At 29.2% G+C, this 22,458-nt stretch overlaps 1 protein-coding gene and 1 long non-coding RNA gene across 2 annotated transcripts; both read left to right on the top strand.

Moving 5' to 3' along the window:
- Positions 1 to 3,512: 3,512 nt before the first annotated feature.
- On the top strand, positions 3,513 to 20,771 carry LOC135925859 (sodium/hydrogen exchanger 9B2-like). Its single transcript, XM_065461384.1, has 11 exons — positions 3,513 to 3,660; positions 3,837 to 3,971; positions 15,083 to 15,170; positions 15,754 to 15,936; positions 17,419 to 17,603; positions 17,916 to 18,025; positions 18,340 to 18,507; positions 19,316 to 19,424; positions 19,600 to 19,736; positions 19,944 to 20,021; positions 20,260 to 20,771. Exons 1-11 carry the CDS (start codon positions 3,579 to 3,581, stop codon positions 20,587 to 20,589), a joined length of 1,605 nt encoding a protein of 534 aa, XP_065317456.1. The 5' UTR covers positions 3,513 to 3,578; the 3' UTR covers positions 20,590 to 20,771.
- LOC135925672 (uncharacterized) lies at positions 7,066 to 7,585 on the top strand. The gene is made up of 3 exons (XR_010571706.1): positions 7,066 to 7,087; positions 7,414 to 7,489; positions 7,545 to 7,585. It is a non-coding gene; the product is annotated as an uncharacterized LOC135925672 (long non-coding RNA).
- Positions 20,772 to 22,458: the final 1,687 nt, after the last annotated feature.

Raw genomic sequence — 22,458 nt, 5'->3', positions numbered from 1 at the left:
GGAAAGAATTCCTAAAATAATAATTCGATTCAAATTTATTCAAATCATTTTACCCTCGTTTTCAAAGCTATCCATTAGACTGCGTAGCGTGATTATAAATTGGTCTATCCTTAATCGTACTCGTTTTGGATTTAATCTTAAATTTTTAAATAAAAGAAATTTCCGAATCTGGCAATATCTTTAAATATTTACATACGAAGATAGATGATGAATGTGGAAGGGGGGGGGGGGAGGTAGAAATCCAAAGTGGTGTAAGGAGGCATCTAAAGATGGCATGGGAAAATAAAAACTTATTTCTATTTGATTAAAAATAAAAATAATTGACTAAAAAAATAAATCTAATAGTACATATAAGGTGAAGTTCTACATTTGTGGCTAATGTTTAAAATACGGTTAGCAAATAGTTGATTATCACCAACTAATGTTTATTTCTTATACCTGGTCTATATAATAATAAAGCCTGGAGTTAAATTAGAATTGTTTGAAAGTTATTAATGGTATTTAATACAATATTTTTAATTAATATGATGGGATTGTTATGGTATAATGGATATGTGAAGTTATTTTGGAGGGGTAGGGGTAGATTTTGGAGGTTTGCTACCAATTAATTTTCTGTCATATAGACAGTGTTTACATAATATTTTCTTAATGTCGATACGTTCATAAAAATTTCTTTTGTTTAAAAATAATTCAATCAGAAATTACTCATTGGCAAAAGATTACCGAGGCAGCTGATTAAAAAAAATATTCCAAATTATTTCTTCCCGGGTTTTGGAATGAATTAATGGTAAATTGATTAGTCTTAACAGCTGTAACCTTATTTATTTGAAACAAATTCCTCTTCATATTAAAATGATTTTGCTAAATTTGGACTATTTCTTGTTTGTTCAACAAATAGTACTGAAAATATACAACATAAACACATTATTTGGAAGATCAATTGTGACTGATATGGCATCGCCATTTCTGGGAAAATATGTAAATTTAGCAAAAACTTAGAAAACATATTTTAATATTGCCATATTACCCTAAATTAGCCAAGTTGAAAGAGTATAAACTTAAAAAATATTTCTTGGAAAAACGAATAACCCTAAAGAAGAAATAGAAAAATTTCAATTCGCCTACAGAATTAGCCCACACAATACAATGAGAAGGAGATTATATGAAAAATACAAAAAGGTCTAAGATAGAAGAAGAGATCTGGGATTGGCACGAGAATTTCAAAGAAAACCATGATAAGAAAACAGATCGTCCGGTGTCATATCTTGAATAAGAAATAGGATTTTAAAGAAGATCCTAAAACCAAAAATCAGAGTTGACAACAACTTAGATATTACAATTGAGATAACAAATCCTGCAGAATTGGTAAATGAGGAATGAACTAAAAATTGATTAGTATTAGATAAAACATAGCTAAAAAAGGAGAAAATAATGAAACCCTAATTGTTACAATGGCGGTGGTATGCACGACAATAATATTCTCTTTACAATTATAACAATCTTTTTGAAGGAGAACCATCTACATTGAAACCAATCTTCAAATACTCGAACGACTTGATATCGATAATAGAGACAGACCCAGCGTCTACATGAGTGGGAGGGGTAGGAACAGTTTGCATCCTATTTTTTTGAGGGGGTAGGGGATAAGCTGATCTAATGGGGGTAGGATAAATTTTTTGGGGGGTTATCTATTAAATTTTGAGATGAAATAGGACAAAATTTATTGCTGTAAAAATTAATACTTTTATTATAGTATTATTATAATACAATTCATCGAACAAATCGATATATTACAAACAATCATACACATTGTTTTCCAAATAAACTATCCTTTTAAATGTAATTTAAAAGGTTTAGATATTTTAGCAAGCTCATAATGCCATAATAATTAATTCATTGTAAAAATGGAGGTTTAAATTGAATATATTATCTAAAAAATAAATTCTTTATACAAAATATCGATAGTTGGTAGTAAGATTAATTTAAGTTGTCCTTTATAAATTCTTTTAAAAGAATATCAATAAATAAATAGGTGAAAATAATGATAATTCTTAGGGGGGTAGGCAAGGTTTTTGAAGGGGGTTTGCATCCAGTGAAAATCCTGTCATATAGACGCTGGACAGACCTTTTGGAAATGCGATATCCTTCCCGATTAAGATTACCCACAGAGAAATAGGAAAATTGATGACTATGTTTTATCTTATACATCGCACATAGATTAGCAGGTAGGAGCATCTTACTTCCAAATATTTTGAAGAGAAGTAGGGGATAGGCATCTACATATGAAAGGGGTCGAGTAAATTTTGAGAGGTTATCAATTAAATTTTTTAAATTAAATAGGACAAATTATAATGCTGTAAAAATGTATTTAACATATTTTTCCTACTTATTATATAATATTGCTAAATATCGACCAAATGTATATATTGCATATAATCATATTCATTGATTTTCATCCGGATAATTTCCTGTTATATTTTTAAATATAATTTAATATGGTTAGACATTCTATCCGTAATATTTATACCAAACAATTTCCAATATTAGTGTACATCGTAAATGAGAGGTCTTTAATTTAATTATGTTTTAAAAATTAACTCTTATACATTATCAAATTTTTTTAGTTTTATAATAGAGTTTCGATAACATATTATTCTTTTAAAAATATTTTTTTTAAGTGAGTGGGTGCCTCAAGTGAATATTCTGTCACTTAGGTGTGCTTATATAAAATATATAGAGATAAATCTATTGCTTTCATGTTAAAAAAATAATTGTTTAGATGTAATTTTAGTTTAACCTTTCCATATTATACAATTGATTTTTTTAATATTATTTTATTTTTCATCTTATTGATTAAAATTTAAAGTTAATTGTTTTTATGTAATACATATAATGACGATAATTTAAATAAATATTGATGTTCAAGAATTAACAACGAAAATATATGTTATTATTTGATATTTAAAGATTATTGATATAGAAAGAGCACATATTATAGTATGTTAATATATTATTTGAAGATTATCAACCTTAAAATTTTTACTATATATTCTGATTGCTATCAAAATTAATTATTATTCTTCCCTGCTTTTGGCTATAGGGTGGGGGGAAGGTACAAAAAATATTCCAATAAGTGGCTGAAAGATAATAAAAAAAAATTTCTAAGTAATATTAAAATGATTCATACTCAAGAAAAGAGGCTTGAATGTAGGCCAAAGAGGGAAGGGGACTGTTAAAAAATATGCTGAAAAGGGTATCAAAATAGTTAATAAAAGTATCTGTGCATTGTTATATTTTCAAAATTACGTATTTTCTAAAGAACTTCCAGCGGCTCTTCAAATTTTTTAGGGGGGGTTGAGCACCTATGTTTTCATCGGTGAAACTAGTGTTTAGCCCGCGTTTTGATATAATATATAAAACATAATTTTATGTCAAAAATTGATTGGCTTTAAATCAGACTAATTTTTCGTCAAATATATAGCATGATAAAAAACAGCTGATAAATAATTTTTTGGTAAACTCCAGCCAGTATACTTTCTTTTTTGATAGATTCAGTATTCTAAATTACCTTTTAAATTATGAAAAGATTAAAAATTTTAAAATATGATTGTATACGCATCGTAAACATATATATATCCTATATAATTCTTATATTATTTAGTAAAAAACCTCTTCTATTCTAGCTTTTTAAAACTTTAATAATTTTTTTTTGTGTGCATATTTTCAAATTTAGAAACATTATGGGTGTTTTAATTTAATCATGTAATATTAAATTTTAAATATAAGCTTACATGTATAGTTAAATAAATTTAAATTTTTTTTTACATCCATTACAGTTTATGGAACATTATGGACTGTTTTTCAAGCCCAGATGTACCCAGGGAAAAATTTATTCAGTTTTTTTATTCTATTCCTAGCATGTTATTTTTCTGGCCATCTTGTGAATTCTATTGGATTACCACCATTACTAGGTTATATCAAGTTTTTAATTTTATATGTAAAATAAAATAATTACAGATGTATTGGATTCAAATTTAGACCAGTACTTGTAGTCACTTATTATGTTTTCAGCATATGATCCTATATTATATTTTTTTTGTATTCATTTATTTTAGAATTAAATTTAATAAAATCTTATTGACTTTGCCATAAGGGAATAGGATTATATACTGAAAAATGGTATGGTAATCTTTATAATATAACTATGATTTTGCTAATAATATATGAGTACCAAAATATCTATTAAATATTGAAAATATTAAATTAAAATACATTAATATTTAGGAATTATACCAAAATTTATTTATATTTGTAATATTATATTTTTAAGGAGTTTGAGTGGGGTCCAAATCAATATTTTAAAAAAAGGGTAGGGTGGTGTTGAATTTATATGATGAATTAATTATAATTTTAAAGAAACAGTTAATTTGAATATAAAATTTGTAAGGATAATTGAAAAATTGTAAAGGTAATTGAATTTAAATTGTAAGCAAGTTAAAGGACAATTATATAAAATATACATATTAGATATCAAAATGTAAAAAAAAAGAAGAAAGAAAAAGAATTTTTTTAAATATAATTTTTTAGTTTTTATGTTTTTTTTAGAATGATTTTAATTAACTATATATGTTAATAAATTAATTAAACCTTTTGTATTCTAAAAGTTAGTTTGAAGGATTTTTTTGAAAAAAAATTAAAAATGTAAAAGTGGACTCCACATTACAAATCTTATCATCCTTTATATGACATGATGTTAAATTTACATTGTTTCAATACAAGCCAAAATATATTTATTTAACAGCTACCTTTCTTAGGATATACAAAATAATTCCATCTAAGTTTCAAGATTTTGCCAACAAAAGAGAAACCTTTCTGCCATCTGTTGGTGAAAAGAAAACCCAATGTTTAGATAATATATATTTTGTCTTAACACTTGGTTTTTTTTTATATTGGTTTAATAGATTAGATGAATAGTTATTTTTTTTATGTATGTATACTGTAAATTGTCATATTTATCATTATTATTTATTTTTAAAAATTATTTTGTTTAATATTTATCAAATTTATAAATAAGTCGCCTGAGTTAGTCTTTTTTAAAAATGGGCTCAAAGCACCCCCTTCCCCATCAAGTTTTTACAATACAATTTTTTAATCACGTGTAAAACCTGTGATCTCCAAAAGTATAAAAAGGGAGAAGATTTTATAATTATGATGACTTTTTGTTTTTTTAAAATATATTTAATCAATAAAATTGGGAATTGAAAAATTTATTAATTTTAGTTTCAGAGTTGAGTTGGTAAATCGAGTGAGTTATAAAATGGCCTTATATTGGTTGTTTTTTTTTATAATGTATAATTATCATATAAATAATGAAATAAAGATAAGCTAATAATTATTACGACATATTTATTTTAAAGTTTGTCTTAAAATTTCATGCCAAAAATTAAATATATGAATGAAAGGCTGTCATTTTTTTTATATTATATTGATGATGGTAAAATTACTAGAAATTTGATAAAACATGTATTAAATTGTACCTATAATGTTGTGATTGACGTTGGAGTCTCGAGAACTTTCTATCAAGGATTATTAATTATTATTTTATCTATATATAACAAGACTGGCAGTTCTTTGTACAAAATAGTACAATGGTAGATCCACATCTCCCATTTATTTTTGGATGTTATATATAAAGATATATTAATTAATAATCCTTGATTGAAAACTCTCAAGACCACCATCAATTACAACACCTTCTCTCTTTATTAATCCTACAATATACCACTCTAAGAGAAGACATCATGACTGATTCAATAACTAATCCCAAATTAACATCTCCCATTCGCCTCACTTCCAATCATTCATCTTCCATTTGCATATCCATCCACTCTTTTACATCTTGCATTTGCATTTACAATTGACATCACTTCATTCAATCATTCCACCTTGCTCCAATATATCCCTTCATCACATCTCATTCCATTTGTCCATTTTGTTTCATCCATACCAATTAACCATTCGAACATCTCCCATCAGCCCATCTTGCTCCATAAAAGTTATAACAATAATCATCCAATTACCCCTTTTGATTTATCTCATACCTATCCAATGTACACCACCATTAACCATTCAAACTCTTCCTTTTGCCCATTTTAACATCCCATTTTTCCATCTATCCAATGTACTCCCCTGAACCATACCATCAGCATTAACTATTCAAACCCTTTCATTTGATCCATATCCATCCACCATAATATCATCATTCGGCCAAACATTCCATCTGTTCCATTTTGCTCCCTAATCACCTCCATCAACCATAGGACCATTCTTCATATCTAGCCATTTGACCATTGCCCATCTTTCCTAAATCTAGCCATATTGATTAACCACAAGATCCTCCCAGTTGATCAATCCATTTTGACCCATACCCATCAATTATAACCCATTAAACCAAAGACCAGATCCATCCATCCGCCCATTCGATGTCTCTCTATACTTCAACTTTTCTTTCCTCTTTCCAATTTTTATAGATCTTTCTTTTTAATTTTTTTATTTAGATTTTTTTTCTATTTTTTCCTTTTAATATTCTGTTTCATTTACTTCTTTTTTTTTAAACTGTTTCTTTTTAAACATCGATACCCAGTATTTCATACATATAATATTGCTCTCAAAAACTCTACATATATAGGTTAATGATGCTTACGGCTAATGATAATGCACCCTAACCGTGCACTGTTTTTTCATGATTTTCATAAATTACCTAGCACGCCAAAAACGTCATATGTTTATTATTTTTTTTATTTGAAAAACTAAACAATTATTTAAACATTCAATTTATATTATAAAAGTAATCGTATTTATATACTTAGTTACAATATTTAAAATTTAATAAAACAGGTTATTCCTTTTACAGTACCTATTCCTTTTACAGTACCTGTTCCTTTTACAGTACCTTGATAGCCAAGTTTTTTTATACTCAATTTATATTATAAAAGTATATTGTATTTATATACTTAGTTACAATAATAATTTTATATTTAAAATTTAATAAAACAGGTTATTCCTTTTACAGTACCTTGATAGCCAAGTATTTTTATACTCAATTTATATTATAAAAGAATAATAATTGTTTAATTTATAGTTATGCTTATACAGGCACACTGGACAGGTTAAATGTTAGCCTTTGTGCTACCCACATGGTTAAATTAAATATACTACCCCTTATTTACCATCTCTCTATTAATTCAAGATTATGATATAAATATTAGCACAAAAAAAATCCAAATAATAATGATTATTAATTTATACCCAACTCATTAATATTTTTTACCCCACTCAGGCCAAATAAAATTTTCAAAATATTGCTCAGACTGGCTTATCATGAATATTTTTTTTTAAAAAATCTTATATTAGATTCTTATGGATGAATATCAAAGCAATTTTGATTTAGATGAAGAAATAACTTCTACAAGTCAAAAAAAAATTAGAAGTAACAATGCATATTTTTTTTAATAAGGTTATCTATTCTATAATTTATTTTATAGGTTGGGGCACAATTTGAATCATTTAATGATTTGCGAGAAGCTATAGATAAATATGTAAATCTAGGGTAAAATGTTAAATTTAAAAAACTTTGATATTGTATCAAAAAAAATCTAAAAATACGCCAATTGAACGAAAAGGTAACATTCAAAAATTTCTACCAAAATCCAGACAATCTAAAAAAAATAAAAATAATATATGAAAATTCCATGATTTAATCTGTTACCAAAATCTATATTAGATTCTTATGGATGAATATCAGCAATTTTGATTTAGATGAAGAAATAACTTCTACAAGTCAAAAAAATTAGAAGTAACAATGCATATTTTTATAATAAGGTTATCTATTCTAATCTATTTCATAGTTGGAGCACAATTTGAATCATTTAATGATTTGCGAGAAGCTATAGATAAATATGAAAATCTAGTGTTTACTAATTACCATATAGCAACATATACCAAGCTTGGTAATTTTGATGAAAACATAATTCAAACAATACAATACAAATTTATACGTTATATTTGTATCCATGGAGGAAGACACTTTAAAAGTCGTGGGAAAGGAAAACCACCCAAACTTTACAACTAAATTTCCCAGACAGCTTTTCAGTAAAGCACATAATAATAGGGGATCTACATAGGCTAGAGGTTTCCAAAATGAATAGTGGGCATAATCATGATTTGGGTATATATTTTTAAGAAATATACAATTTTTATTTATTAATTTAGATTATAATTTATTCATGCGTTTACCTAAGCAACGTAAAATAAATGATGAATCAAGATCATTAATTGTTAAGTGCTTAGAATATGATGCTTTAATTCCTAAAATAAAATATGACCTCCAAAAAATAGTAATTTATGCTACAAATCGTGATTTATATAATATAAAAAAGAAAATACTATATCAACCAGGGGACTCTGAGCTCTTGGATGTTATCAACTTATTAAAAAATCAAAACCCTGATAATATTATCAAAATAGTTAGTGAAAATAATAGCCTTCAGGGGATATATTACCAGACCCAAATATGAAGGAATACTTTAGTGCATTTCCAGAGATTCTCCTGGTTGATGCAACTTATAAATTAAATTATTATCAAATGCCAGTATTTACTCTCTTTGTTATTGATGGCGAAGAATAAACGAGATTTGCTGCTATCTAGATAGTCAAATCTGAGAATTATTTAATTGTTAAAAATATGTGTGATTTATTTAAATCGTACAATGATAATAATAACAAAATTAAAGTAATAATCGCAGACAAAGACTTTGCTGATAGGCATGCTTATAGAGAAGCCTTTCCTATGGCCTCTCTTGAAATATGTATATTTCATGTTCAACAAACATTTATTAGAGAAATAACTGCTAAAAAGAGAAATATAAATTCTACACAAGTAAAAATTGTGCTAAATTTATTGAAAAAAATCATATATTCAAAAACAGAAAAGCATTATTGGGAAATATATAATTCATTGGTTGCATTAAATTTTCCAGATGTGGAAGAATATTTTAATAATAATTGGCATAACATTCGACACGAGTGGTCTCATCAGATAGCAGCAAATCTCGTTTGTTCTTTGCCATCAATAACAAAGAGAGTAAATACTGGCATTTGATAATAATTTAATTTATAAGTTGCATCAACCAGGAGAATCTCTGGAAATGCACTAAAGTATTCCTTCATATTTGGGGTCTGGTAATATATCCCCTGAAGGCTATTATTTTCACTAACTATTTTGATAATATTATCAGGGTTTTGATTTTTTAATAAGTTGATAACATCCAAGAGCTCAGAGTCCCCTGGTTGATATAGTATTTTCTTTTTTATATTATATAAATCACGATTTGTAGCATAAATTACTATTTTTTTGGAGGTCATATTTTATTTTAGGAATTAAAGCATCAGATTCTAAGCACTTAACAATTAATGATCTTGATTCATCATTTATTTTACGTTGCTTAGGTAAACGCATGAATAAATTATAAATTATAATCTAAATTAATAAATAAAAATTGTATATTTCTTAAAAATATATACCCAAATCATGATTATGCCCACTATTCATTTTGGAAACCTCTAGCCTATGTAGATCCCCTATTATTATGTGCTTTACTGAAAAGCTGTGTGGGCAATTTAGTTGTAAAGTTTGGGTGAGTCGTTTTCCTTTCCCACGACTTTTAAAGTGTCTTCCTCCATGGATACAAACATAACGTATAATTTATATTGTATTGTTTGAATTATGTTTTCATCAAAATTACCAAGCTTGGTACATGTTGCTATATGGTAATTAGTAAACACTAGATTTTCATATTTATCTATAGCTTCTCGCAAATCATTAAATGATTCAAATTGTGCTCCAACCTATGAAATAGATTATAGAATAGATAACCATATTAAAAAAAATATGCATTGTTACTTCTAATTTTTTTTTGACTTGTAGAAGTTATTTCTTCATCTAAATCAAAATTGCTTTGATATTCATAAATAAGAATCTAATATAAGATTTTGGTAACAGATTAAATCATGAGGAAATTTTCATATATTATTTTTATTTTTTTTTTAGATCGTCTGGATTTTGGTAGAAATTTTTGAATGTTACCTTTTTCGTTCAATTGGCGTATTTTTAGATTTTTTTTTTGATACAATCAATATCAAAGTTTTTTAAATTTAACATTTTACCTCTTTATGGATAACATAAATTTCACCAATATGTGTATTTCTTATACAAGGACCATGGCTTTTTTAAAAGATCATGAGTTTCTTATCAACCACACATGTTGCCTATTTTTATTACATTCTTAAATATACTGCTTTTCTAAATTCTTAAATATACTCTTTTTTTCTAAATTCTTAAATATACCCTTTTTTTCTAAATTCTTAAATATACTCTTTTTTTCTAAATTCTTAAATATACTCTTTTTTTCTAAATTCTTAAATATACTCTTTTTTTCTAAATTCTTAAATATACTTAAGATTTTTTTTAAATTTAAAAAAAATAATAAATAAAAAAGTATATTTTAAAAAAAATAATATATGAAAATTTCCCCATGATTTAATCTGTTACCAAGATTTTTTAAAAAAAATATTCATGATAGGCCAGTCTGAGCAATATTTTAAAAATTTTATTTGGCCTGAGTTGGGTAAAAAATATTAATGAGTTGGGTATAAATTAATAATCATTATTATTTGGATTTTTTTGTGCTAATATTTATATCATGATCTTGAATTAATAGAGAGATGGTAAATAAGGGGTAGTATATTTAATTTAACCATGTGGGTAGCACAAAGGCTAACATTTAACCTGTCCAGTGTGCCTGTATAAGCATAACTATAAATTAAACAATTATTATTCTTTTATAATATAAATTGAGTATAAAAATACTTGGCTATCAAGGTACTGTAAAAGAACGTATTAAAACAATGCTTTTTATTAAATTTTAAATATTGATAACTAAGTATATTAAATACGATTACTTCTTATAATATAAATTGAATGTTTAAATAATTGTTTAGTTAAAAAAAATAATAAACAATAATATTTACATTCGTAAGTTTATATATTTACTTATATAAAAATAAACATATGACGTTTTTGGCGTGCTAGGTAATTTATGAAAATCATGAAAAAACAGTGCACGCTTAGCGTGCATTATCATTAGCCTGCTGCTTACTACCAAGTGAATGTATGCAAATATTTTAAATACCAACCTAATTTGCTAAACAACGACCATAATTTATTAAAATGTAATAAGTCCCTTATTATTTAATATATTAATACGGAATCACGTGGTCGAGTAACATACATGTGTCCAATCAAACATTAAATATTGATTTTAAATTTACATATACAATCATTTACCTTCCTCCCACCCCACTTTTCCTTCATAATCACCATAACAATCACCATCAATATTGTCGAAATAAGACAGTCCAACAATAATTCCTAATTGGCAGAAAAAAAACAACCAATCCAATCAGTTTTCGATGAGAATTCAAATTTCATTATCCAATTAAAATATTACCCTAAATTCCAATTTCAATCATAATATCTTTGAATCATCGTATAACCATTTTCAACATAAATAATCCACGATTACAATTACAATATCATAATTAACAAACAAAATCTCGTCTGTGAAATATCAACATCACATTCAAACCAACAAATTAACACCCAAAAATCCCTCCAATTACCTTACAAATTCCATAATTAATTCACTGAGATAAAGTTGTCCAACCAAAAAAATTTCTTCTTTTAATCGTATCCTATTAATAATAAACCTAATGATATATTTAATTAATAATCTTAAATCGATATCTTACTTATTATTTTACGAAGAAATAACTTGTAAATGAATACGACATTAATATTGTTTATTCCACATTTCGTTAAATAAATATAAAATAAATTATCAAACCAAAAATAATTACTTTTAAATTTATATTCTAATTTTAAAAAAAACATTTAATTCTTAAAATAAACATTTACATCTTCCTTTAAGGCTGTGTCCTACATATCGAAAATATAATTAGTAAACTTTTCGAAACTTTAACGAAAAAAAAGAAGAAGAAGGAAATCAGCTGTTTTTAAATATAAAAATAAAAACATGTGTCCTAAGCATAATTCTATAAAATATTTAAAAAATATTTCAACATACGATTTGGTTAAAATTTAAAATCAAACCAGATTTAGGACATAGCCTTAACTAACACATCGATATTTTGTTCCTATAGTAAACAACAACAAAAAAAAATGGCTTAACAGCTGCATCTTTACTCACTACTTTTTTAACCTTCTATTTTCGCCATTCACCAAAACAAACATATATTTATCGATAATACTTCCGTCCTTTGGGGGGGGGGGGTGATATATTGGAGATCGGACTCGACCACGTGACTCCCTTATAATATATGTCAACCTAATTTATAAAATAAGAATTAATCTAAATTTACGAACTAATATATATATCAACAACCTAAATTTACTGTTTCTTAGCATACCAACAAAAGCAATATCCTCCTTAAAATTTCTAATCCTCCTACTTGCACGTAGTGTTGTTTAAACGGCTAACTCAATATTTTAGCCAGAAAAATATTGCTTAAGCCTGGAGATTTTGAATTCCTTCTATGAGCAAAATTTTCAGGCTTCCCTAATGTTTTTCTGGATAAAATATTGAGTTAGCCCTCAAAACGACCCGTTTAACAACACTACTTGCACGTAATATCCTTAATTATTGCAATTACTCTTTCATTTATACCATGACAATCTAGATATTCTTGTTTCTTTCTCCTGTCTCCCATTTAGCCTTGACATCTGTATGTAAGTAATCTTTTGATTATATTTTCGATCAAAATTTGTGAAGATAAATTCTGACGAGGTTTAAAATCAGAAAACCTAATATAAAGTTCAGTAAAAAATTCCATCTAAGTTAGCCAAAAAAAAAATATTCCATTATAAAAATCTTACTCTTTACACTTCCCCGTCCTGATTAATACAATTTCCTTATTATCATTTACTTCCCGCTAAACCCGTATTCCCAATTGTTTAACGTGTGCCTAATAACTGCATTCCCCCCCCCTCTATCTAACCTCCACTTTCTTCAGCCTAATATTTTTCGTTACCACTCCTCTTCGCCCACTTGCGTGGTCCATTCCATACTAATACCTATACCGTCATTCCCAACTTAAACATCGACTTCTTCCCCACGTCTGCTCTATCCCCCTTTTTTTCTTTCTCTTATATATATATATATCTAATGGTTTCCTTGTTCTTCTTCCCCAAAAACAATTCTGCAGGCGATCCAGCCTCCCTCGTTGAATTATTATAGAGCAACTATGCTAACCGCAGCTTTCCCTTCCCACACATCTCTTTCTTCAACCATCCCTTCACTATTCCCACCATTCGTTCGGCCTGCCCATTCGACCTAGGATAGTCAAGGGGGTGACCTGACAGGATATATAAATTATCCCCACCTCACTTTGGCATAAAACTCCTTTGAACCCCTTACTCTGAAAAGCTGGACCTCCACCCGAAACAATTGTCTCAATATATACAATAACGCCCAGAAAATTCTTTAATCCTTTTATTAATCACCATTTTTCTTCGTCAAACCCGTCACTCAAACTGAAATCTATCCATTTCCTATAAGCCTCCACCACCAAAAAATAGTACTTCCTGTCTAACTCAAAAAAAAAATTCCGCGTGTAATCGCTCACCAACCCGTTGGCGCTTTCTCCCATATATCATTCTTATTATTGATCATATGGGAGGATCTTGTGGTTAATGAATATGACTAGGTTTAGGAAAGGTGGGCATAGGTCAAATGGATAGATATACAGAATGGTTCCATGGTTGGTGGAAGTGATTAGGGGGCAAAATGGAACAGATGGAATGTTTGATCGCATGATGATCTTAAGGTGGATGATCAATGAAATGGGCAAAAGGAAGGAGGAATGGGTTTATGGGGCAGAAAATGAAGTTGGGTTTCGTTGGTGAATTTCAAATGCGAATGGAATGTGGTGGGGTGATCTTAAGGCTAATGGTATACTGTAGGATTAGTAAAAGGGGGGGGGGGGGGGTGATTGACGTTATAGTCTTGAGAGCTGTCAATCAAGGATTATTATTACATTCGTTTTGGTTTATATTGTAATATTGCCATTGGGGTATTCTGTAATTTCATGATATTATATAATATCGTTGAAGGATTTACATTATAATAAATAATCACAAATTAGTACAGATTTGCGACACTATATTTTACACTTCATTTAAATAATTTAAATTTATAGGCAACATTGTATGTAATTATTATCTTTTTTTGACAGTTTCTTAGGGTTTTGACATGATTTTAGGATTCTATGCATATCACAAAATATTCTTCCATTTTTTTTCCTCAGGATAGACTCTTATTTAGCAAAATTTTGTAACCTGATTCTAATTCTATTGAATAATAAATAATCTTACCTCCCCCCCCCCCCGCAATTTTAAAGATATTATTGCGTTCTAGCCATCTAATGCCAACTTTGATGAGGATATATTATTCAGAGTTTGTTAGAAACCTCCGTGGAATTTAGCTAGCCCAGTCCTTAATTATTTTATTTGTAAAATACATTTTGTATAAGTTTTTTTTCCAACCTGTATTTTTTTTTTGAAGAAAAGTTATATTTTGGTTAATTATTATCTTTAAAAATGTTTGTCTTTGGTTGGGTCGAATTTCTTTCTTTCTTTCTTTCTTTCTTTCTTTCTTTCTTTCTTTCTTTCTTTCTTTCTTTCTTTCTTTCTTTCTTTCCTTTCTTTCTTTCTTTCTTTCTTTCTTTCTTTCTTACTTACTTAAATGAATATTTGTAGGGGAGGTAATGATAGACAGGATAGGGTTATTTATCTATTTTAATCGATATCCTATATTCGATTCAATTATCTGTTTTAAATAATATAATTTTTTTACCTAAAAATATCACCCTATATACATTTATTTATCGATACTTTATGCCACAAAATCTAAATTTTACAAACGCAAATAAATGATACATCAAAAAGGTATGCTGATTGCTGGTATACTTTTGAGAAACATTGCAGCTATCAATATAGCCAAAGATATAAATCTCAGATGGAGTATAGTCATAAAGTTAGATAATAAATTAAATGTTGACAATGCATATATATAATATACAACTATTTTATAATATTAAATAATTTTTGGCAATATTTAATATTTAATTAATATTGATTTCTTTTTTAATTTGATTTTATAATAAAATTTAAATATAAATTTTACTGTGTTAGTGGTGTCAATGTCTTTTTTTTCCGGCCATATGTTATTTTTACAATTTTAAATTATTTAAATTTTAAAAATTCTGATTTTGCCGGATGTTGAGAATACCTAGCTTATAAATTGCGGATTTATTTTAACGTTGACTTTTTTGAGTCATTTTTTGTGAAAAATCTACGGAAAATTCTCATATGGCTAATATTAAGTTCTCAAAGGTTCATGACAAAATTGTCCGAAATTCGTAGGTTATACATATTTCAAAACATGATGAATCACATTTCCCGGTAAAATCAAATTTATCAAATTTAAAAAAAACGCGCTCAAAAAAATGATTTAAAGTTGACATAAATAAACACACTGCCGCTAACATGCGTATCTCCAGGAGAGAGTCAGACACCAGGAAAAATTATATATATATATATTTTTTTTATTAATACAGAAGCCTCTCCTTAGTAATAATTCTTATCCACGGGGGTCTCAAATGTGATTCGGCCGTATTATTGCGCTTCAAATGTCTCGTGACCCTTCTCTCCTGCGTTCCTTGCATAGGCGAAGCTATCGCGATAGCCATTGTGACGCGTTACGTTTTGGCATTTCCGTGGGCTTGGAGCTTTGTCATGGGGTTATTTACTTTTCCCATTTTTTCCGCCCTTATTTAGTCGCGATTTTTTCTTTCGGTTATTAGCTTCTCGATAATTAGACCCGTTTTTCTGACGGAACTATCGGAGGCCGGCGGCGCGTTGCTTATTTTGCCGCCGTTGATATAGGCGGCGTAAAAAAAATATTTAAATCGCTAATTAATAAATTTAAAAAAAAATCACTAAATTAAATTAAAAATGGACGCTACAGATGTATCGATATATTTTTACATTTTTTTTTTTATTTAAGAAAGAATAACTATAAATTCGAACTTCAAAATATAAAAATAATTTTGCCGGAAATAAAAATAATCATTCCATATCAACCCAATGGGGTAGAGCGAATACGTCACTGACTTATGCTAGGTGCCGAAACAACGTAAATTTATTTGGCTAACGTGGGAAGATCCAGAAGTTCGACCTCAAAAATTGTAGGAATATCCGTATCCCGCGAATGGCGTTTTTCCGAGAGGAATACGGAATTCTTGTTCTGGGCGGCTTAAAGAGGATTCATAATGTGTGCTTTTGTTGTAGAATGTTTATTTGCTGACATAATCAGATAACTTTTATTTGTTTTTCCCCCCTTTTGGCTTCGACGATTACACAATTTCGCTCTCATTATATATTTTTGACATAATTATTTTGAAATAAAAAGTGAAATCACTTAGAATATTATTGACAGATCTTGAACGGGAAATCTTAACGCTAGTTTTTGTAACATATTTCCCATAAGCGCTAATGATTTTCGGAGCTACATCGCTTACGCGTTTCAATTTTACTTCCGTTAAGTAATACCGAGTTTAGTTAATAGGCCTTTATTGCGAATATAGAAATTCGCAACAGTTTCTTCAAAGTTTCGATTAAAAGTTTTGGTTTCGAAGCATAGTTAGGAAGTTTGAAATAATGGTTTCCAATTCTTTTCAAAAACATGAGAGTTTTTTTTACGAATATGCTTTCCCATCTGGTTGGGAAATTTAATTTTGACGTTTCCTTTTGAGGGCTTCATTGATATTATCATCATTGGATTCGCTAATTTGAAACCGGATATCAGGTTAGGATCAGTGCTGTATTTCAGGCATTTTATCTGTTGACAGTTTAGCAGATCACGACAGTGACAATGACCATTTATTAGGATAAAAAAAATGTAAAAAAATTTATGCGCCCGCCCACGCGTTTGTCGATATGAAATTTCAGCGGCGCGTCAATTCGATTCTCTTAAACGGTGATGTTTTCCTCCTGATCAAAAATATCGGCGCTGGCCAATGGCAGAAGCGCAGGTCTAATAATTGATTTGTCTCTCCGCATATTTTTTTTTTGTAGGCTCCCTTGCCTTTCTTTAGGTTAGTAAACAGCTGTTTCGGATTTATATTTATTTACGTTTTTTTATGGCGGAAAACTAATAATTTAATTATATCGAATTTATAATTGCTTATTTTTTTTTTTAAATTTATTTTTATGAAAACTAGTTTTGTGATGAGCCCACTTTCACCCGCCGTTATAGTACCCCAACTGGTCAAGATACAGGAGTTGGGTTACGGCATCGACAAAGGTATTCCCACCCTCATCCTCGCTGCCTCGAGTATAGACGGCACCATCGCCATTATGGGTTTCGCCATTTTCGCTCAATTAGCCCAACCTACCCCCGAACATAGTATATGTTTTAGCTACCTATCAAATACATAATACATCTGTTGTTTTATGATTTTCTTTATTTGTAATAAGTTATTTAAATGACTAGATCAGTTTGTTGAGCATTTAGTGCTTTAACAGCATGGCTAGGCCCTAAAATTTAGAATGTTAAACTAATAAAGAAGAAAAAAAAATTACTTTTATTTCTAAGCTAATTAGGCAAGTTTAACCCAACACTCTTATAAATAACGGAGTTATCAAATTTTCGAAATAAATAATTCAAAAACTATCAAATAAAATAATATATTTTGTTAAATATTAAATTCTCTATTAGAAGAAAGCCTAACTTTCACAGTGCTGCACGGACCTCTCGAAGTTCTGATAGGGCTCTTATATGGGTTCGGCGTTGGTGTCTTATTCTGGTATATTCCTTCCTATGAATTAGTTGAGTGGGAAATCGCTTACAAATATGATACATGATATGAATACAAAAATTAATATTATATATAATATCTTAGCTAAATTGCACATTTATAAAGTGAGGCACTCTGGGATCTCTGTTAGAGTATAGCTAAGCTTCTTTTTTTTGAATCGCTAAACATAATATTAGAAATATTACATTACATTGCAAATTCTCATTTAGCTAAAATTTCTATTCCATTTATCTTTGTTTATAAGTCAGGGTTATTCCAGTATTCTTGAAAGTTGCCTCAATTTTATAATATTTATTTATTCTTATTAATTTATTAACACGTTAGTCGGAACCGTTCAAGTCTCGGTTCAGGTACAGTCTTTTAGCGTCTGCCGGCGTTTTTGCGGTTTTCGGCGGAAAATTGGCTACTTTTTCCGGGGCCGGGGCATTTGGGACCCTTACGCTCACTCTCGTTGCAAATTATGGCTGGTTCAAACGAGGAAATAAATACGATGTTTGTATTTTTAATTTTAATTTTTTATATAAAGCATATATTATCTTATCTCGTTTAAGACATTTTTCCCCCCATAAATTCCTGTTAATCCTTTTATGAAATATTTTATTAATATGCTACCCAAGGAAAATCTCCATTCTCAAGCCTACCTTACTTGAAACATTTGCAACTATAGTTCTACGCACAATCTGATTAGGTTTTCTGTTGTGTGTCTTATACATTCCAATTGCTCTGAATTCTTATCATAAACCATTTTTTTTTATGAAGGATGATCATAGACTACTATGGGAATTAGTTGTTCTCTCGAATCATTATTGTTTATCCCCTCTTTCAACTATGCGATTTAACCTTGGTTGGCCATAATTCATGGGTGATATGTGGGTAGTTAACTAGGGTTATCTTAATTTCATTATGACTCAAAAATAATATAATATCTCAAATTAGAGACCTGATAAGATCTGTACGAAAAATAATTATATTTTTCCGCGAATCCCATCCAGGCCTGAACATAAGATTAATCCCATATTTCCAATCCGACCCCAAAAATCAAAATAATATAAAATATATTTATTTATTTTATTTTACTATGTTATACAAAGAAACATTCTAAAAAAAGGGAATAAAATTGTAAAATAATACATATACAACATTCAAACCATCATTTGTTCGAGATCACTGATCAAATTCAAAAATTTTTTTGAGTCATACCCAATACGACCCCACCTAAAAAAAATTAACCCTGGGTGTGTTGGGTCGGATTTTAGCGGACCTCGAAATAAATACGTATCCAATTATATACCATATTCAGAATGTCGTCAGCAGAGATTTCAAATTCATCTGGGACTTTTTCCAGCCCCTCTTATTCGGGCTTATAGGCACTCAAATGGACATCTACTCCATACAACTCAAATTTCTAGGTTTATTTTTTTGATTGGTAAATATGATAATAAATACTATATTTTCAATATGATGATTAACTTTCCCCTTCTTTAAGCCGAGAATGAACGAACTAATGAAGAGGATTTATTAGCTATTTGACTTCACTTATCCCCTATATCTTCACTGGTTCATTTTAGTTCATATTTTACAAAGGTTACTGCATCCTGCTGATAGTGGTTGGTCTCATCGCTAGAGCCTCGCTTGCTATTCTCTCGGTCACGAACATTGGATTCACTTGGAAGGAAAAGCTGTTCGTGGGAATAACCTGGACACCTAAGGCTACAGTTCAAGTTACATATTCCATTAAACTAAAAAAAATTTATATACGATTACTTTTTTAGAAATCTTGTCAAATAATGATTAACTTGTGACTTCAATTTAACATCTCTTTCTAAGGATCTATTCTACCTCAATGGTAGCTTAAAATGTAATTCCATCTACTTATTTTACAAAAATTTATTTTATTTTTATGGATCAATGTGCATTCATATTTGCAGGCTGCCATAGGATCATTAGCATTGGATACAGCTATTCTTAGGCAATCTCCAGAGACAACGATGAACTTAGCTAGAATGGTTTTAAAATCTTTGATTTATTTTTTTTTTTTAAATTTCTTTTATTCTTTAATTCCTTCCTTCCCTTTATTAAAATATTATATGTTTTATTTATTTACCTCAAAAAATTTGAAAATATGTTTCGAAAATTAACGAGCCAATGACTTGCAAACCCATGCTTCCACAGTTTTTCTACTCACAACCCCCTACATTATTTATTTTACATTTATTACCGATAACAAACACATTAAACAATCAGGTCCTTATAGCCTCTATCATAGTGATTCTTGTAACGGCTCCGCTGGGGGCTATAGCTATAGATAAGGCCGGTCCCCGATTACTTACCCGCTCGCCCACTTTACCCAGACAAAAAATGGAGGAAGCGATATTCGACGATTCCATTCCTATTAAAGATTTGAATCGTAAAACTGATTTTCCTATCGGTCCAACGAATCGTCAAGGTATCACCAATCAAAATTTCCGAGATGATATTCACGCTAAATCCGGGAAAATATTCCCCGCCGATATACCGTCAGAGCCAGACGGGGATGAGCACTCTGGTGTTAAGGAACTCGTTACAAAGTTGTGACAGAATTCTCAATAACCCTTTTCTAATAATTATTGAGGAAACAATTATACGTCATTTTTTTAAAAATATTTTTATAAATCTCACACTTCCATTCGATAAAATTTTGTAAATCTTTTTAACCTTATAATATGGCATTATTTTGTAAATATCACGATTATATCGTATTACTAAGAGAAAAAGGAAAGAAGAAATGATAATGAATAAATCTCTCATTTCTTCAATAAAAGGTAAAATCATCTTTAAAAAAAGAGTGTATTTTTGTAAAATTTCAAATATTTATTTTGTGTCTTAAAAAACTAGCGTCGCTAACAATCGACAGATGCCTATTTTTTGGAAATTCGTTTAAAAGTAGATTTCGTCATTTTTATATTCAAAAAAAAAAATATTATGGGTTTTGGAGTGGCATATATGGCTCAGCGGCTAAAGGCCCTTGATTTATAAGGAACTACAGCAGCTAGCTTCAACCCGTGTTTGATTCCAGATGGGACAAAATTTTTTTCTGAAGCTAACCACCCAAGGTATTTCTGTGCTATGGGGAATGCGCATAATATAGTAGATATGGCCAAGGCATAATTTTGAACACAGCAATCAAATATTTAATATAAATATCAGAGACCTGTCATAAGGGTACCATTTACATGTCGAATTTTTTCGGCCCGACCACCCGGGTTTTTTTATTGTCAAGCTCGGTTAATTTTTTAGTTATATTAATGACGATTTAAAATATTCAACCCGGCGGTTTTTAAAAAAAATACGGCCCCACCCGTGTATCCGGGCCTAGAGCTTGCAGGTCTTAGTTATATACGGGTCTTATTTCATTTGAAATCAAATTTAGGTGTCGTTTACCAAATAAATGCTGATATGATAACTTTTAAACTGTGTTCCCTTCAATGACATATAATAATACCTAGACTGACAATCAGCGTCTACATGAACGGGGTGGGAGGTAGGAACAGTTTGCATCCTAATATCTATAAAGGGGTAGGCTATAATAATCTAGAAAATTTTCCATTACATTTTTTAAATTATCTATGGATAACATTTTGGTATATAGGGGGAGGGGGTAGATATATATTTTTGAGGGGGGGGGGGGGGTTGCATCCAGTAAATATACTGTCATGTAGACGCTGCTGACAATGCATTTGGAAGCGTCGTTGAACGCGAATCAGCTGGCCACGCCATTTTGGTAACCCGTATAGTAAATATTCTCGTGTTGAGAACTACCATTAAATTGATAACTCGCTTCCTCATATCATCTCTATGATCAGGCAATTATTTGATAAAGTTTACGTCAGACATAGGATTGGCCTCTCGTTTAAAATTTTTAACAATGATATACGGGTAATCAAAATGGCGTCCCCAGCTGTTTTTCATTTGATGTGCACTTTTAAATGCATAGTCAGTTTAGTTATAAGACATTGGTTCCGTTATCGGTTTAGGGTCCTGACACGGGCTGTCACGGGTCGGGCTCGGACACGGAAGACTTTTTTTCTCGGGATGTAAGAGGCCCGAAAATTTAAAATGTCTGAAATATCCTTAATAACCATTTTTGTTTTCATCGAAATATCAAAAAAATGAGAATCACCTGTCATTTTTCATCTAACCCATTTCACGTAAAATTAATACCATAAAATATTTTATTATTTTTTTCCTATTAAATTTTTTATAATAAATATAAATACTAAATATATTAAAAAAAAATTTCCACAAAAAAAAATATAAATTAAATTCCGTTTTCCCCTTTTTTTCTAAACGATATTATAATAAATATATTTTTAATTTATTGAGCAAAATTGGTGTTTATTGTATAATCGTATAACGTTTTTTCATTTAGATGGCGCAAAACTCACCGGAAAGCTAGTTTGGACG

Source organism: Gordionus sp. m RMFG-2023, chromosome 3 (genome assembly GCF_954871325.1).
Source record: "Gordionus sp. m RMFG-2023 chromosome 3, tfGorSpeb1-WG-v2, whole genome shotgun sequence".
In the NCBI taxonomy this organism is placed as follows: Eukaryota; Metazoa; Nematomorpha; class Gordioida; order Chordodea; family Parachordodidae; genus Gordionus; species Gordionus sp. m RMFG-2023.
The sequence above is the reverse complement of the archived record's forward strand: the minus strand, read 5'-3'. Positions and strand labels throughout refer to the sequence as shown.

What these genes read in the sequence shown, in the direction of transcription:
- LOC135925859 (XM_065461384.1), top strand. Translation starts at nt 3,579, where the DNA reads ATGAAAAGATTAAAAATTTTAAAATATGATTGTATACGCATCGTAAAC. An exon ending in AGATGGAGTATAGTCATAAA is followed by an intron (nt 15,171 to 15,753) that starts GTTAGATAATAA and finishes TTATTAATACAG; the next exon opens with AAGCCTCTCCTTAGTAATAA. An exon ending in CACCTAAGGCTACAGTTCAA is followed by an intron (nt 19,737 to 19,943) that starts GTTACATATTCC and finishes TCATATTTGCAG; the next exon opens with GCTGCCATAGGATCATTAGC.